The following is an 18,150-nucleotide window of genomic DNA, read 5'->3' on the forward strand; positions in this document are numbered from 1 at the left end:
CGAGGACGGTTGGAAGAAGAGAAATCCCATTCCTAAAGCCAGGACTCCACAGTCTACGTGCCCGAGGAGCCTTCCCGTCCAGGGTGTGGCCGAGGGAAGGACGGAGGTGAGGCCTGTGGGAATGGACCCGGGGAAGAGGAGCCGAGGAAGGACAAGTGTTGGAGGCAGGCAGGGAACAGAGGAGGCGCAGCACAGCTGTGCCCGCCCCCGTGACAGCCACCAGCTGGGGTTGGCCAGGTGTGGGCACTCACTGTCCAGTCACAGCTGTCTCCAAGGGCCGGTCACAAGAGAGGCAGTGGAAATGTGCCAAGAGCTGCCTGTGAGGAGTGGGATACACGCAGAGGGTGAGTATCCTGCCCGGACGGTGGGGAATGGGAGAGACGGAGAACACAGATGGCCTTGGGCCCTCTGCAGGCCCAGCGGGTCGGAAGCTTGGCTCACCAGGGTGGCAGGTCCCAAGCCACCAGAGGCAGATCTGGTCCCTGTTCCCTTGGAACACCCTAGCTCCTAGGCTTGCCTGCTTTGGGGTACCTCTCCAGCACCCACCTGTGCCAACCCAAAGCCAGCTGGGTTTCAAAGGGCCCCTGACGGAGGCCCTGTGTGAACCTCGGGCGCCCTCTGGTGGCCAATAATGGAAACCCGGGGATTCAAGCCTGCCCCAGGGCAGACCAGGGGACCCGTTGGAGCAGGCTCGGCTCTGGGGACTGTGGGCCCATCCCTGCCTCGGAGGCCCCAAGGAGCACATCCGTGCCAGAGAGTCTTAGCCTTCCCTACCCACCCTTCCTCCAGTGCAGGAGGAACCAGCCTAAGATGGAAGAGCTTTTCAAGCTCTCAGATTCTGTCCCTGCAGCTACGGGATGGTCCAATGGGATCAGCCTCTCCCCCAGGGCACACTGCGCTTGCTGGTGGGGACCCCCCTCCCAGCCCCTCGCTGTGGTCCGCACCCCACCTCCGCATGGCCGCCGCCTCGTCCGCCTGGTAGAGGGGAGAGCGCTCCTTGAGCTGCTGCCGCAAGGACTTCCAGCGGTCTTCCAGCAACTTCTTCACGGGGTCCAGCTCCAGGCGGTCCAGCTGCGGGTGGCCGTGGGTGAGCAGTGAGCACTGGGAAAGGCGGGTCGGGGCAGGGAGTGATCTGCCGCCTCCAGACAGGAGCCACTATCTGCCCTCACCTTGCTGTCCATCTCCACCAGGAGCTTGTCCAGCATCTTCTGCCAGTCCTGCTCGTGGTCGCTCATCTTCGCCACCAGCTCCTGCATCATGTGGTTCAGCTGCTCCGTGGTGGCATCGAACTGGACACGGCTCACTTTGGCCGCCAGGGCGCTCTTATCAGCCTTCTGCCCGCAAGAGAGGAGGGGGCCCCAGGTGGGAGAGAGCCGGGGCAGGGCCCCATGGCCCTGCATCAAGCCTGGACACTGAGCTCCCCCCGGGCTCCGCTCTACTCCTGGCCTTTCAAAGAAGGCCCCGTGAGACCTCTCGGGACACAGGGCGGCTCTTCTGGGCCTGGCCCGCCCTTACCACGTCAATCTCCATCTCCAGGTGCTCTCTGTTGGCCTTTTCCTTCTCGAGCTTCTCTATGCCCTGGTACAGCACCTGGGAGGCGGGGGTGCGGAGAACGAGGAGCCAGGATGGCAACGGCCTTGCACCCCACCCCACGCCCCCCACCCCCAGCCACCCGCGGGCCCCTCACGTCAATGTCCTTCTGCTTCTGCCGGTGGTCTTCGATGAGGCTGCTGGTGGTGATGTAGAGCTTCTCGCAGTCGCCCTGCACCTGCAGGATGGCGCTCTGGACGTGGCCCAGCAGCTCTTCATCCTGTGGCAAGAGGCACAAAGGCAGGCTCCCTGGGGCCGCTGCGTGGTGTTACTGCCCCGCCAGGGCAGCCCTTAGAACATCGCCCGGAGGCTCCTGGCTGGCTGGTTCAGGCGGTGAAGCGGCTGCCTTCGGCTCAGGTCATGGTCGTTCCAGGGTCCCGGGCTCCAGCCCTGTGCCCGGCTCCCTGCTCAGCAGGGCAGTCTGCGTCTCCCTCTCCCCCTACTCGTGCACTCTCTCTCTCAAATAAATAAAATTTTTAAGAAACCACCCAGCAGGAAGGCCAAATTTGGGCCCCCTTCTGGCTCTCCACAATGCCCCCCGGACCGTGGCAAGATCTCTGCTCTGTGTGTCCCCCACCCCGGCATGTGAGCTTCAGCCCCCACTTCCCCATGGTCCAGCCTTGAGGGACCTGGCCCCCTGGAGGGGGTGCCCAGCAGAGGCGATCGAGGCTCCAGAGCGGTGTGCTGCCCTGTGGCTCCTGAGAGCTGGGGTGTGGGCTACCGTCTTCCCACCTGCCCTGAGCAGGATCTCAACTTCAGAGCCTAAGAGGCAGAACTCAGGGACTCGAGACTCTCCCTGCCCCCACCAGCAAGACTGCCCTTCGCTGGGGAATTGAGAAGGGGACTGGGATACTGTATACTGTGTCAAGGAACCTGCTATGCCAGTGTCCCCCGAGGCACGTGAATGCATGGCCCCATCCCCACGGAGCCAGGGTTTCGCCATGGTCTCATGTCCCCAGAGCTAGTGCTGCTCCTGCCCTCGCTGTGACCCAGTGAAAGAACCAGGGACTTGTGTGGGGTCAGTAAAGGGCTCCGCCTTGGCAAGCTGGCCCTGAGGCCAGTTAAGCGCCATCAGCCGCTCCTCGGTTTGTGGGTCTCCAGGCTGTGGCTCCCCGCCGTGGGGCACAGGAGGCCATGCCAGGAGGGGGGCGCCGGTGGGAGTCACCTGGCTCTGGAGCTTGGCTTTCTTGGAGGGCCGGGAGGCAGCCAGATTGTTGACCATGTCCTGAAGCTGCTCGTAGCGCTGCACCAGCGTGCTGACCTGGTGGCTCAGGTCCAGGCTGCAGGCGGGGCAGGTGGCCTCCGGGTCAATCTGGCCAGGTTCCAAAGTGGACAGCGTCTTGTGAGGAGCCATGCTCAGGGACAGCAGCGTGGAAGATGAGGCCAGCATGTTCTCGATAATCGCCCTGAGCTTGTCAAGCTGGGTGTGGGCAAGAAGGCAGGTGCAGAGCAGTGAGTGAGGCATGGCCGCGATCTGTCCACACGGCCGCGAGCTGTCCATATCGCCAGCCCCCGCGTGATTCAGGCAGTCACTGCCCCTGCCAGGGCCCCTCAGAGCGCAGTGCATGTAGGAGGCGCCCAGGGTCCGTCTGTTAAGTAGTGAACAGAGTTCTCGGCGAGGACGGCCCTGATGCTGAATAAAACCCTTACAGGATGGAGGTCTCTGGACCTTTCTCTAGTCAGCTCGTTGACCTGGTGTGAGGACATGTCTCTCTAGCTAAACCCTCGAGTGGTGACGTCTGTTAGTCCACCAACACTTACAGGAGCTTGACGACACCCAGACACAGCTCTGGGCCCTCTGCTGCTCACACACGCTCTGTTCCCAGCCGGGATTCAGTAACAAGAAATCAGTGGGACGGGTGCTACTTCTGCTGCAGAGGTCTCTCCTGCTCTGGGCGGGAGCAGACGCCTTCCCCTGGCTCTCCTGCCCTCTTCTGTTTCCCGCAGTCTCTGTGCATCACCGCACATGACGGGTCCCGGGTCGGCACCTGATTCTGGGTCAGCCAGTCCCAACCTCTTGCCTGGCTCAGAGAGGGGCTGGGCCAACTGAACCCCCTCTATTGGAAGCGTGTAACATTGCGGGGCCAAGGCAGCCCTTGTGGGCCATGTGCAAAAGCTGGCTGGGAGCACGGTGGGAGGGAGATGTGGAGGTGTTGGAGAGAAACGGGTACGGACGGGGACACAGAAGCACAGGTGCGCACAGAACCGGACATGAGGACGGAGCCTGGGCAGCCCCGGCCAGACTGCCCCCTTGGCCTGGAAGGTCTGCCTTTTCCAGCCTCCCCTCACACCGATGTACTTTCAACCAAGCTCCCCTGTGCCTGAGCTCAGTGAGACTCCTGCCTGCTCCCAGAAGAACCGGCACTCTTCTGAAGTGTCCGTAAGCGTGGCAGAGGGCCCGTGGGCTAAAAGGACAGACTGATTCTCTAGAAGAGAGGAAGGTGCCTCCCCGAAGTATGGCCTTTTCAGTGGAGTTGTGAGGGGTAAGTTGGAGCCCGCTGGGTAAGTGGGGGTGACAAGGACATTCTGGGACAAGGGGCAGCGTGGGAGCGCAGCTGTGTATTCAGAGGCAGGAAGCGCAGATGGCGGCAGATGGGGAGACTGGAGGCCGGTGCCCTGAAGAGGCTGTGCTGGGAGCCGGGCCTGCCCAGTGCAGAGTGTGGCTCCCGGGAGAGCCCTGGAGGTTGCTAAGCTTAGACGTGAGCTGTGGACACGATCTTCTACTCCTAGAGCCTCACACTGGACAAGTGGCTTTGGGGTCAAGACATGGTACATGCTGGTGGGGTGTGGGAGTGGCCCAGAACCGGGCCTCTATCCCTGAGGCACTCCTGACATCAGTCCCCGTGGCCCCGTGGCTTTTCCCATCCGGTCCTCCTGCAAGTACTCACAGGGCCGGTCCTGGTCCGGACGCTCTTCAGTGGGAAGAGTCTGGGACGACCGGCGATAGCATCCCTCAAGATTTAAAGGCAGATGCTATCGGAGCGCCTGGGTGGCTCAGTTAGTTAAGTGTCTGATTCTTGCTTTCCCCTCAGGTCATGATCTCAGGGTCATGGGATTGAGCCCCGAGTCGGTTTCACACCTGCACAGAGTCTGCTTGTCCCTCCCTCTGCTCCCTCCCCCCGCTTGTGCCCTCTCTCTTTTTCTCAAATAAATACATAAAACCGTAAAGGCAGACACTAACAAGAGGATGGAAAGAGCCCACAGAATGGGCGAAAGCGTTTGCAGAGGGTGCGACCGTAGCCCCGCCCTCCATGGCCGACTGAGAAGAGCCTGGTCTCACCTGGTCCTGCAGGTAGAGGGAGGCTTCGGAGACCGAGTGCTCCATGCTGACCTTGCCCCGCTCTTGGCTTTCCCTCAGCTCGGCCAGTTCCTTCTCGATGTCAGCCACGGTCACTCTGAGAGACGTGCAGAAGAGACGGTCTGCCGCCACCACCCATCCCACGGTCTGGGCCCACATGTCCCACGAGGGACAGAGGATGCGCACCACGGCTCTTGGGCCCACCCCACGGCAGGCTCTATCTAGGGAGTTCCGGGCACTGCTTGTCCGGAAAGTGGGTGCCCACGTGCCGACCTGAGAGGTTTCTAGGGGGTGGGACCCCCCCCCCTGCCGTGAGAGGGCCCTGAGGGGGCTCTGACACGTGCTCTCCTCCAGCTTCCGTCTGGGGACAGAGACTGCTGCTGCTGGACTGGTTTTTTTGTTGTTTTGTTCTAAATTGTTTTAAAATATTTTGTTTATTTATTTGACAGACAGAGATCACAAGCAGGCAAAGAGGCAGGCAGAGAGAGAGGGAGAAGCAGGCTCCTCGCTGAGCAGGGAGCCTGATGTGGGGCTCCATCCCAGGACCCTGGGATCATGACCTGAGCTGAAGGCAGAGGAATTAACCCACTGAGCCACCCAGGTGCCCCTGCTGGATGGTTTTAAGAACCTCAAAAACTTCTACCAGCTACTTGAACTACATATGGACACCCTGAAGGGCAGACACAGCCAGGGTCAAAGACAGGGGCCAGTTCAGACTGTGAGTGAGCCAAAGGCTGCCAACACCTCCTTGGCTGGGGCGAGGCGATGCACTCAGCAGGAGTGTTTTACCTGAGGATTCCCAGCTGCAAGCTCAGCGAGCCATTCTTCAGGTCTTTTCCTGGTCCGTGTTCGCCGTTGCCCTCCAGAATCTTCTGCATCCTCTCCATCTACAAACCCAGCCGAAGAGGAAGGTCAGGCTTAGGCCCAAGTTCTTGGCCTTCTGCATATGTGTCCGCAGCCCGAGCAAGCCCCTTTCCCGAGTCCGCGTCCTGACGCAAGCCTCTAACAAGAACCATTGGTCAGTCTGTCCCTTCTGGACATCCATCCATCTGCCCACCCTTCTAGCCATCCGTCCCACGGCTGTGGACAGCTGGCGTTAAGAACCACTGAAGAGGGGCACCTGGGGGGCTCAGTAGGTTAAGCCGCTGCCTTCATCTCAGGTCATGATCTCAGGGTCCTGGGTCCTGGGATCGAGCCCCACATCGGGCTCTCTGCTCAGCGGGGAGCCTGCTTTCCCCTCTCTGTCTGCCCCTCTGCCTACTTGTGATCTCTCTTTCAAATTAATTAATTAATTAATTAATCAATTAAATAAATAAAATAAAACCACTGAAGATCCGGGTAGCCCATTGCCATGGCCACTGGTCCCGAGAGTCCCCCAGACTTGGCTCCAAGGCTGCTGTACTCCCAATGGGCTTTGTTGGAAACAGCCCCCACGTAATGAAAGAGCACTGGCCTCCTTGTTGGCTCCACCGGGTCTCAACAGCTTTGAGCATGCGGTGTGAGACCCTGGAACTGAACATGATGTCACCTGAGGGACATTTCCTACCTGAGAGGCTTGTGAAAATCCAACGAGATAATAATGCCAGCCCAAGGACGGCACCATCCATCAAAATACCAGGGGCGAGTGGGGCCGCAGGCCCTCAAAGGCAGAGCGCGCAGGCCTCCTTTACTTACCTTTGCTTTCTCCTGCCGAACTTCTTTGGTTAAGGACTTTAAGGTGTTCAGCTGTTCCTGCAGGTCTGGGGGTATAGCCTTCTTGACTGTGAATAATGGAGGCCTTATTCGTCAAAAGGGTTAGATCTCCAGCAGGGATCTCCCAACCCCTGTTTCCAGCCCCCATGATGAAGCCCCCACAATCCCTGTTCCCAGCCCCCATGGCGAAGCCCCCCTACCCCCACCAGCAAACACCAGGACACCCTACTTCTGCTTTTCCCGGTGACTGGGGAGGGGGGATGGGACGAAAGGAAAGAGGGGTGTCCTTACCCTCTAAAAAAATCCACTTAATGCTTACTATCCTGAAGGACTTTGGGGCTACTAACCCACACTTCCCACCCAACTCTCAAATCTTAACTATTCTCTGGGCCCGTCCGCTCCGCACGGACCAAGGTGAAGTTGACCTCTTCGGCATCCTCCTCCATCCTCCCACCGGCCCCCGCGGCCGTCCGGGTAGTCGGCCAGGGCATCCGAACCGCCTCTCTCCTCCTGAGGCTGCTTCGCTCCGAGTCGTTTAATTCCAACTTTTGGACCCCAAAGGCTATAGTAGAGCCCAGAAATGCTAAGAAGGGACATGCTATTTGCAGCGACTCAGGAAGCCGACCAGCAGCCAGAGGAGGCCAGGGGGTGCCGGAAACACAGACAGCAGCCCCTCCTCTGCACCCCTGGAACCCACCCATGAGGCCGAGCAGGTACTGGATCTTCTCTAGGTCGGTCTGGCCAGCCTGCTCCTCGTCCAGCTCCTTCATGTTCTCCTTGAGCTCTACATAGAGGCCAAGGAGCTCTCCCATCAGACGAAATGTTTCCACTGCCATGGGGAAGGTCGGAGCTAATTTATCCAGCGAGTCTCGTCTCTCGCTCTGGAAATCGCTCTTTTCGGAGGAAACTCCGTGGAGGTCGCTGAGAAAGTCTGCGCTCCTGGGAAAGGCAGGCTGGCCTGAGGCATGTATTTGTTTTGGATCCAAACCCATCTGGACACGTGGATCTACCCCCAGGACATCTGGGCCGTGAGGGCCAGGATAGGATCGGTCCCAGGATTCTGGGATAGAGGATACATGGTCTTGCTGTTCTGTGCCTGCTTGTCCCTGGCCACGCTGATCTGGGCCAGGCGAAACCAAATGCTGTTGAGCTCGCTGTACAGATCCCACATAGGGGCTTAATGGTGTCAGGCCATGCTGGTCTGTGCCACGATGTAACAAACCTTGCTGGTAAGTTTCTGATAAACCCTTCTGGCCAATACCTGGTGATGCCAAACCTTGATTGGCTAGGAGTGTTGACACCTGACCATGTTGATATCTGCCAGGAGGTATTACACCAGGGTGATATGGATGTGCTAAAGATCTTGGAAAATCTGGGGCAAATGCTGGAAAGCCACGCAGCCCTGTGCCTGCTGGTATCACACCTGGTTGTCCGGTACCAGGCTGCCTCAAGCCATACTGATCAATTTCAGGTTGAACCAAACCACGCTGATCAGTACTAGGCTGCATGAAACTGTGTGGATATGTACCAGGCTGGATCAAACCACGAGGATAGGCACCAGGTGGAACTGAACCACGAGGATAGGCACTAGATTGACCCAAACCTTGTGGATAAGCACCAGGTTGGACCAAACCACGTGGATAGGCACCAGGCTGTACCAAATCAAGTGGATATGCGCCAGGTTGAATCAATCCAGGAGGATATGCTCCAGGTTGAGAAAAGCCACGTGGATCTGTGCCAGCCTGCACCAAGCCACGCTGATCCACTCCACGATGCCCTAAACCAAGCTGATCTGTACCAGGTTGGACCAAACCTCCCTGACCTGCACCAGGCTGGACCAAAGCAGGCTGAACTATGCCAGGCCGAACCAAACCAGGTTGACCTGCACCAGGTTGCACCAACCCACGTTGATCCAGTACAGGCTGCACCAAGCCAGGCTGACCTGTACCAGGTTGTACCAACCCACCCTGATCCATTCTAGGTAGGACCATACCAGGCTGAGCTGCACCAGGTTGTACCAACCCACGCTGATCCACTCTAGGTTGGGCCAAACCATGCTGACCTGCACCAGGTAGGACCAAATCCCGTTGATTCAGTACTGGCTGCACCAAGCCAGGCTGACCTGTACCAGGCTGCACCAAACCACGATGGCCCATGCCAGGCTGTGCCAAGCCAGGCTGACCTGCACCAGGTTGCACCAAACCACGATGGTCCATGCCAGGCTGCGCCAAGCCAGGCTGACCTGCGCCAGGTTGCACCAAACCACGATGGTCCATGCCAGGCTGCGCCGAGCCAGGCTGACCTGCGCCAGGTTGCACCAAACCACGATGGTCCATGCCAGGCTGCGCCGAGCCAGGCTGACCTGCGCCAGGTTGCACCAAACCACGATGGACCATGCCAGGCTGCACCGAGCCAGGCTGACCTGTGCCAGGTTGCAACAAACCACGATGGTCCATGCCAGGCTGCGCCGAGCCAGACTGACCTGTACCAGGTTGCACCAAACCACGCTGATCCATGCCAGGCTGCGCCGAGCCAGGCTGACCCATGCCAGGTTGCACCAAACCATGCTGATCCATGCCAGGCTGCACCGAGACAGGCTGACCCGTGCCAGGTTGCACCAAACCACGTTGATCCATGCCAGGCTGCGCCGAGCCAGGCTGACCCGTGCCAGGTTGCACGAAACCACGCTGGTCCATGCCAGGCTGTGCCAAGCCAGGCTGACCTGTGCCAGGTTGCACCAAACCACGCTGATCCATGCCAGGCTGCGCCGAGACAGGCTGACCTGTGCCAGGTTGCACCAAACCACGCTGATCCATGCCAGGCTGTGCCGAGCCAGGCTGACCCGTGCCAGGTTGCACCAAACCATGCTGATCCATGCCAGGCTGCGCCGAGACAGGCTGACCTGTGCCAGGTTGCACCAAACCACGCTGATCCATGCCAGGCTGCGCCGAGACAGGCTGACCTGTGCCAGGTTGCACCAAACCACGCTGATCCATGCTAGGCTGTGCCAAGCCAGGCTGACCTGTGCCAGGTTGCACCAAACCACGCTGGTCCATGCCTGGCTGTGCCAAGCCAGGCTGACCTGTGCCAGTTTCCACCAAACCACGCTGATCCATGCCAGGCTGTGCCAAGCCAGGCTGACCTGTGCCAGTTTGCACCAAACCACGCTGGTCCATGCCTGGCTGTGCCAAGCCAGGCTGACCTGTGCCAGTTTGCACCAAACCACGCTGGTCCATGCCTGGCTGTGCCAAGCCAGGCTGACCTGTGCCAGTTTGCACCAAACCACGTTGATCCATGCCAGGCTGTGCCAAGCCAGGCTGACCTACACCAGGATGCACCAAACCATGATGGTCCATGCCCGGATGTGCCAAGCCAGGCTGACCTGCACCAGGCTGCACCAAATCACGATGATCCATGCCAGGCTGCGCCAAGCCAGGCTGACCTGTGCCAGGTTGCACCAACCCATGCTGATCGATGCCAGGCTGCACCAAGCCAGGCTGACCTGTGCCAGGTTGCACCAACCCATGCTGATCGATGCCAGGCTGCACCAAACCAGGCTGAGCTACGCCAGGTTGTGCCAAACCACGGTGATCTGTGCCAGGCTGCATCAAGCCAGGCCGACCTGTGCCACGTTGCAACAACCCACGCTGATCGATGCCAGGCTGCGCCAAGCCAGGCTGACCTGCACCAGGTTGCACAAAACCACGATGATCCATGCCAGGCTGTGCCCAACCAGGCTGACCAGCACTAGGTTGTGCGAAACCACGCTGATCCATGCCAGGTCGCACCAAACCATGTTGATCCATGCCAGGCTGACCAGCATGATGATGCACCAAACCACGCTGGTCCATGCCAGGCTGCACCAAGGCAGGCTGACTGGCTCCAGGTTGCACCAAACCACGCTGATCTATGCCAGGCTGCACCAAGGCTGGCTGACCTGTGCCAGGTTGCAACAAACCACGTTGACCTATGCCAGGTTGACCTGCGCCAGGTTGCACTAAACCATGCTGGTCCATGCCAGGCTGCGCCATGCCAAGCTGACCTGTGCCAGGTTGCACCAAACCACGCTGATCCATGCCAGGCTGTGCCAAGCCAGGCTGACCTATGCCAGGCTGCACCAAACCATGCTGATCCATGCCAGGCTGTGCCAAGCCAGGTTGCACCAAACCACGCTGATCCATGCCAGGCTGTGCCAAGCCAGGCTGACCTGCACCAGGTTGCACCAAACCACGCTGATCCATGCCCGGTTGCACCAAGCCAGGCTGACCTGCACCAGGTTGCACCAAACCACGCTGATCCATGCCAGGCTGTGCCAAGCCAGGCTGACCTGCACCAGGTTGCACCAAACCTCCTTGATCCATGCCCGGTTGCACCAAGCCAGGCTGACCTGCACCAGGTTGCACCAAACCACGCTGATCCATGCCAGGCTGTGCCAAGCCAGGCTGACCTATGCCCGGTTGCACCAAACCACGCTGATCCATGCCAGGCTGTGACAAGCCAGGCTGACCTGCACCAGGTTGCACCAAACCACGCTGATCCATGCCCGGTTGCACCAAGCCTGGCTGACCTGCACCAGGTTGCAACAAACCACGCTGATCCACGCCAGGCTGCGCCAAGCCAGGCTGACCTGCGCCAGGTTGCACCAAACTACGCTGATCCATGCCAGGCTGACCTGCGCCAGGTTGCATCAAACCACGCTGATCCATGCTAGGCTGACCTGCACCAGGTTGCACCAAACCACGCTGATCCATGCCAGGCTGTGCCGAGCCAGGCTGACCTGCGCCAGGTTGCATCAAACCACGCTGATCCATGCCAGGCTGTGCCAAGCCAGGCTGACCTGCACCAGATTGCACCAAACCACGCTGATCCATGCCAGGCTGTGCCAAGCCAGGCTGACCTGCACCAGGTTGCACCAAACCACGCTGATCCATGCCAGGCTGACCTGCACCAGGTTGCACTAAACCACGCTGATCCATGCTAGGCTGACCTGCACCAGGTTGCACCAAACCACGCTGATCCATGCCAGGCTGTACCAAGCCAGGTTGCACCAAACCACGCTGATCCATGCTAGGCTGTACCAAGCCAGGTTGCACCAAACCACGCTGATCCATGCCAAGTTGGAATGACTCACGCTGATCTATTCCAGGTTGGACAGCCAAATCACGCTGACTTATAACAGGTTGGACCAAACCACGCTGACCTGCACCAGGCTGCATTAAAGTAGGCCGAACCGTGCCAGGCTGGAACAAAACACGGTGATCCATTCCAACTTGGACCAAACCATGTTCATCCATTTCAGGCTCCACCAAAGTGCGCTGATCTGTTCTAAGTTGGGCTGAATCTTGCTGACCTATTCCAGATTGTGTCAAACCAGGCTGAACTGCACTTGGCTGGACCAAACCAGATGGATATACATTGGGCTGTACTGAGTCAAAAGGATACGCAACAGGCTGTCCCCAGCCACTGGGATATGCACCAGGCTGTGCCCAATCAGGTAGATCAGCACCAGGCTGGACCAAACCACTTGGATCTACAAGAGTCTGGACCAAACCATGCCGATCTGCACCAGGCTGCACCAAACCACGCTGACCGGCTCCCGCTGGTACCAAACCATGCTGGTCTGGCCCAGGCTGTATTATATCATGCTGATCTGTGTGAGGATGAGTGAACTCAGATGTTTCCAAGCTGGGCTGTACAAAACCTTGCCGATCTGCAACAACTTGCATCAAACCAGGGGATGCCAAACCACGTTGATGTGTGAGGTGTGGAACCAATCCCTGTTGATCCACACCAGGTATTAAAAATCCACGCTGATCTGCAGCCAGGGGCACCCATCCGCGCGGATCCACACCAGGCTGTTGGGCTGTGCCAGGAAGTCCTGTGTCATACTGATACGCGCCAGGTGGAACCGTACCAGGCTGAACTGGGCTAGGTAGTTCCCATCCTTGCTGGTGTGTGCCGGGTACCACTGGTGGCACCATCCCATACTGATCCGGGCCAGGTGTTACCAAGCCCCATTCATCCATCCCAGGTGGCATCACACCAAGCTGACCCACGCTGTGCGGTACCACAGCACGTGGGTAAGTCCTGGGATGCTGCCACACCAGTGGGTCCATGCCATGTGGTCCCAATCCATGCTGATCTGGCCCGGGCTGGATTCGACCCAGGCTTGCATCCACCCCCCAGTGCTGATCTGGGTGTCCTTGATGCTCATCTCCGGCCACAGGGCCTGAGGATAGGTCCTGTAGGGTGGGACCAGGCTGTGCTTCTCGTTCCTCTTTTCTTAGATGGGCTGAGCTGTGCAACGGCAGCTCTCTCGTCCTGGGGCGATCTGACTCTACTCTGGATTGGGATGCAGATGGGTGATGGGTCTTTGCCAGGCCAGCTTCGTCACGGGCCCTGGGGTGCTGTTCTCTAGCAGGGAATGTGGCAGCCGAGGCACCTCTGCCTTGTTCCCTGGTGACCCCTTCAGAGGGGTTTCTTACGCCACCAAGTCCTGAAAAGGTCTGATCTGAGCCATAAGCACGGGGAGAATCCACAGCCCGCTCAGCACTTGACCGCTTGATGGGGACTCCGCCTTGAAGTATGTCACGTGACGTTGCGGACGCGTGCCCTCTGCGCTGAGGGAGTCCCGCCGTCGTTGTCTCTGAGCCCTGGGTGAAGAGGAAGAGAGAAGTCAGCAGCTGCAGGTAGACAGGACTCCCTCACGCTAAGACACGAAGGCAAGAACATCCGGGACATTGGATTAGGGTGACTTGGGGCTTTTGGAGAAGGATACCCTCTAGTCCCCAAACTAGGCTAGACACAAAAACTCTGACATTCTTGAAGGATACGTCTTCAAGGCTTTGAGAATCTGCACATTCGCAAATGGCATCATAATATGTCAATTGCCCTCATAAAAGACAGCGGGAAAAGGGGCGCCTGGGTGGCTCAGTGGGTTAAAGCCTCTGCCTTCAGCTCAGGTCATGATCCCAGGGTCCTGGGATTGAGCCCCGTGTCAGGCTTTCTGCTCGGCGGGGAGCCTGCTTCTCCCTCTCTCTCTGCCTGCCTCTCTGCCTACGTGTGATCTCTGTCTGTCAAATAAATAAAATCTTAAAAAAAAAAAAAAGACAGCGGGAAGTCCTGGACAATGCCAGCGATCTACTATAACTATTGCTCCGCCTACAAATAAAGCACGAGTAATTTATTAAGTTCACAATATAAAGTTTGTCCCATCATTGGCCCGTTGTTGATGGCAAAAGTATCACTGCCAGGCAAGTGAACCATGGATCCAAAATGTAAACGCATAAACTCCGGGGCCTGGAAGTTCCATCGCTGAGGTCTCCTCTACGGACTCTTACAAAGGGCTTCCAGGACATTCGTCCAGTCTGTGGCACCGCTTATGCAAACAGGTTATCAATAGGGGACTGACAAGTGTAGGGGGCACACCCACAGAGTACAATACAATCCGTTAAAAAATGATGAACTATTTCCATTTCTAGTCCAAACAGAATAACAGGAATTGGACTTACCCTCCTCCTGTTTATAGCAACTCAAAACCAAAAACCAAACCAAAACCAAAAAAAAATCCTGAACTATGAAATGGTGGTTTTCTAGACACTGGATATGAGCTAGTGAAGGCCGGCCATCTCTGAAAGATGTGGAGACAAGCTATGGGAGCCCTCGTGTTGCCTCGGCTACTGCCATTCCAGTGGAGATTCTAGGCTGCCGTCCTAGGCGAGGCATTCCCTGAGTTGAGGAGACAGACCTGAACGTTCAGGCAGACTGAGGCAATGTGAGTTCACACGACCGAGTATCAGAAAGAAAGGAGGTGCAGGGGACGTCTGGGTGGCTGTTGGTGGAGAGTTTACGACTCTTGAGTTCCGCTCAGGTCATGGTCTCAAGGTCCTGGCATCAAGCCCCGTGTCAGGCTCCACACTCAGCGGGAAGGGGGAGTCGGCTGGAGGATTCCCTCTCTCTCTCCCTCTTGCCCCTTCCTTGGCTCATGTTCTCTCTCTTAATGAATAAATTTTCAAACAAACAAAAAGGAAAGGAGAGACACATAGAGAGGGTTCAGGAGACCCGTAGATGTTCAGCACAGAAATGATCAGCGTGTGTAGGTGAGGAGACTACCCGAGGCTGAAACAAGAGCCATCTGCAAGGCTGGAGGGAACAGTGCCAGCCTCTCACAGGGCTGGGAACCGTGCCTGTTTCTGTCAGCCAGTTTGGAAAAACCTCAGTTCAGGGGACAGTATTGAGAAAGGTGTTGCCTCAGAAGTGGAGAATCATCAGCTCTACTACACTGAACTCTGCTTTCAGAGCCACTAAAAAAACCCCAACAACCACAGGCGCCTGGGTGACTTGGTCCATGAATCATCTGCCTCTGGCTCAGGTCAGGATCTGAGGGTCCTGGGATTGAGCCCCGCATGGGACTCTGCTTCTCCCTCTGCCCCTCCCCTGATTGTGCCTCTCCCTCTCTCTCTCTCAAATAAATAAGTAAGACTCTAAAAAAATCACCCAAACGAAACATACAGTAAAAGAAACAACAAGGGAATTAAAACAGTCCTCTAGAATATACTTATTTAACATGAAAGAGACAAAATTGAGGAATAGAGGAACAGAAAAGACAGAAGACCTGTAGAAAACAAAGAGCAAATGGAAGATGTAAACCTACTTTATCACTCCAATCAGAGGAGATTTGCAGAAGGGATTTAAAAGCATGACCCAGGGGGCCCACACTCACTGTGTGCAGCCTTTTCTCTTAGGGCCTGGAAGCCCATGAGCCCCTCTCCAGGGACTAGGCAGCCATGGCCAGGGAGGACCTGGTAGAAAGCACCAGCATGGGTGTGCTGGTGGCAGGAGTGCTGTTGGCTCAGGACATATTCAGCCTAAGAGAAACACGAGGCAGAAGCCCAAGATCATTGGGATCCCTATATCCAAGCCCTCCATCTCTGGATATTGCTCGCTGTCTATGCTGTTGTCCTAGGATGATCAAGAATGCAAGACCCCGGAGTGCCTTTAAGAACAATTGAATAACCAAGAAGTGATGAGTCAAGAACCTGCTGTATGTGTGAAAATGAGGTCAAAATTCCCAAAAAGTTCAGTTCACGTCAAGAACCCCATAAGAGAAGAAATGACCTTTGGTCTTATCAAAGAAGGACCTGCCACCCTTCAGATAATAATAGACTTCAGCATAACACTTAAGTATATTTTCCTACAAAGGGAAAGGATGCCCGACATGTCATGATTATCACTGACAATCATAAGCTGGTTACAGATGGAGGCCAGAAAGAGTTACTGCAACTAAAGGACAAAGATCATGCTACTAAAGTTGATCCTGTTCCTACAACAGAAGTACCCTTAGGTGGTAGAACCGTACCCTAACTCACAGGGTTTCCTTGTTGAACAGGCTCTACTGAAAGCTAAACTGAAAGGAATTGTGGCAGGATCTGATGTCTGTTCAAGGAAGGTACTAGAATGTCTTTGATAAGCTCCAACAACACAGTCTCCCTGTGTTCAAATTTTCAGCTGGTGGGTGATGTACTAGAAGAAGTTCTCCCTCAGCCTGGTGTTGATCATCCAGTTGTCAGAGTCATGACCAACTTCACAGATTTTGATGAAAATGGGGTGTTCAAAGGACTTCAAGGAGAACTAGTTCATGAATTTAACAAACATGGTGGGTCTTTGAGCAACACAGAACATCTCAAAATCAATTATTAAGACAGTAACAACACAGTTCTGCTGGGAGACTCCCAAGGAGGCTTGAGAATGGCAGAAAGATGGGCCAGTGTGGAACACATTCTGGAAACTGGATATCAAATGGAGTAGAAGGGGTTTTAGAAAAGTACATGGATGCTTATGATACTGTTTTTAAAAAGATGAATCGTTGGAGGTAGCCAACACTGACTTCCAGAAGATTCTGTAAACAAGCCTTCTTTGAGTCCTCTTTCTTGTGGATACAACTGATAGAACTGCTTATCCATTCATCTTGCTCAAAAACTCTGATTTGTAATATATTCTTGCCCTTGAAATTTTCCTTTGCATTACTGAATATCTTGACACATTGAACCCGCCAACTGGAAACTTCTGTTTCTCAATACACCCCTCACCATATTTTTTGACAGATAAAAAACAAGAACAACAAAAAGAAACTTAAGAGCCAAAATTTGAAAGGTAACTCCTCTAACTTTTCCAAAATGCACTTTGTAGTTTATGTTATTGCAAAGTTTTTTTTAAAAAGATTTTATTTATTGGGGAGAAGCAGAGGGAGAGGGAGCAGACTCCCCACTGAGCAGAGAACCTGATACAGGGCTCGATCTCAGGACCCTGGAATCATAACTTGAGCCAAAGGCAGAGGCTTAACCCACCGAGCCACCCAGGCGCCCTGGAAGATATAATAGGTTTTTTTTTTTTTTAACTTTTTTATTTATTTGACAGAGAGACATCACAAGTAGGCAGAGAGGCAGGCAGAGAGAGAGAGAGGAGGAAGCAGGCTCCCTGCTGAGCAGAGAGCCCGATGCGGGACTTGATCCCAGGACCCTGAGATCATGACCTGAGCCGAAGGCAGAGGCTTAACCCACTGAGCCACCCAGGCGCCCATATAATAGTTTTAAAAATATATATGAACCAAGCAACAATGTCCTAACAATCATAAGGAAAACCTGATGGAATTAAAGGGAGAAACAGACAGTTCAACAGTAATAGTTGCAGACTTTAATATCCCACTTTTGATAGGGATAGAACAAAGAGGCAGAAGATCAATGATAAAATAAAAGACGTGAACCACAGACCAACTGGACCAGCAAATATCTGTAGAACATTCCACCCAACAAGATCTGAATAAACTCTCTTGCATGCACACAGAACATTTTCCACAACAGACCATGTGTTAGGCCACTAGAAAACAAAATGAAACACCAAAGCACAGGAAAAATAAAGATGTTTTCAAACATAAAAATACAGGCTGAAACTCATCAACAGCAAGACTCATAAAAGAAATGTTAAGTAAAATCCTTCAGGCAGACAGAAAATGATACCAGATGGAAACCTGACTATACACAAAGGGGTCACAAGCACTGGAACCGTTTTTCTGGACTCAAATCCCTTTGAAAGATAATTGACTGAACAAAACAAGAACAATGTATTGTAGGGTTCATAACAAATGTAAAAGTAAAATGCAGGACAACAATAGCATAAAGCAGGCATTAGCAAGCAAGGGCCCATGGGCCAAGCCCAGCCCATCGTCTGTTTCTGTAAATGACTCTTTATTAGGACACAGGCAAACTCATTCATTTATGTATTGTTCATGGTTGCTTTCACACAGTAACAGTAGAGTTGAGCAACTGTGACAAAGACTGCATGACCCACAAAACCTAAAATATTTACTTGGCCCCTTAACAAAAAGTTTGCTGGCCCCAGAAATAAAGTCCCTTGGAAATACTTTATTGTAAAGACCTTATACTATTTGTGAAGGGGTAGAATATCACTTGAAGGTGAACTGGGATGCGTGAAAGAGGTATAAATCTATAAACTCTAAAGCAACCAGTCAAATAACAAAGATGTTATAGCTAATATAAGCCGACAGAGGAGGT

The 18,150-nt window shown here is 55.1% G+C and overlaps 1 protein-coding gene across 1 annotated transcript in view; it reads right to left on the minus strand.

The window, feature by feature from the left end:
* Positions 1-18,150, minus strand: part of QRICH2 (glutamine rich 2) — a 33,565-nt gene that overhangs the window by 4,656 nt on the left and 10,759 nt on the right. Inside the window, exons 5-15 of the mRNA XM_082706780.1 lie at positions 8,703-13,233; positions 7,278-8,522; positions 6,563-6,648; positions 5,678-5,775; positions 4,871-4,985; positions 2,756-3,010; positions 1,688-1,810; positions 1,516-1,590; positions 1,170-1,334; positions 950-1,071; positions 252-317 (exon numbers count right to left, since the gene is read on the minus strand). Coding sequence (XP_082562906.1) covers positions 252-317; positions 950-1,071; positions 1,170-1,334; positions 1,516-1,590; positions 1,688-1,810; positions 2,756-3,010; positions 4,871-4,985; positions 5,678-5,775; positions 6,563-6,648; positions 7,278-8,522; positions 8,703-13,233 — 6,881 coding nt within the window. The remainder of the gene's footprint in view (positions 1-251; positions 318-949; positions 1,072-1,169; positions 1,335-1,515; positions 1,591-1,687; positions 1,811-2,755; positions 3,011-4,870; positions 4,986-5,677; positions 5,776-6,562; positions 6,649-7,277; positions 8,523-8,702; positions 13,234-18,150) is intronic.

The sequence above is a fragment of the Mustela nivalis genome (genome assembly GCF_964662115.1).
Source record: "Mustela nivalis genome assembly, chromosome: 17".
Lineage (NCBI taxonomy): Eukaryota > Metazoa > Chordata > Mammalia > Carnivora > Mustelidae > Mustela > Mustela nivalis.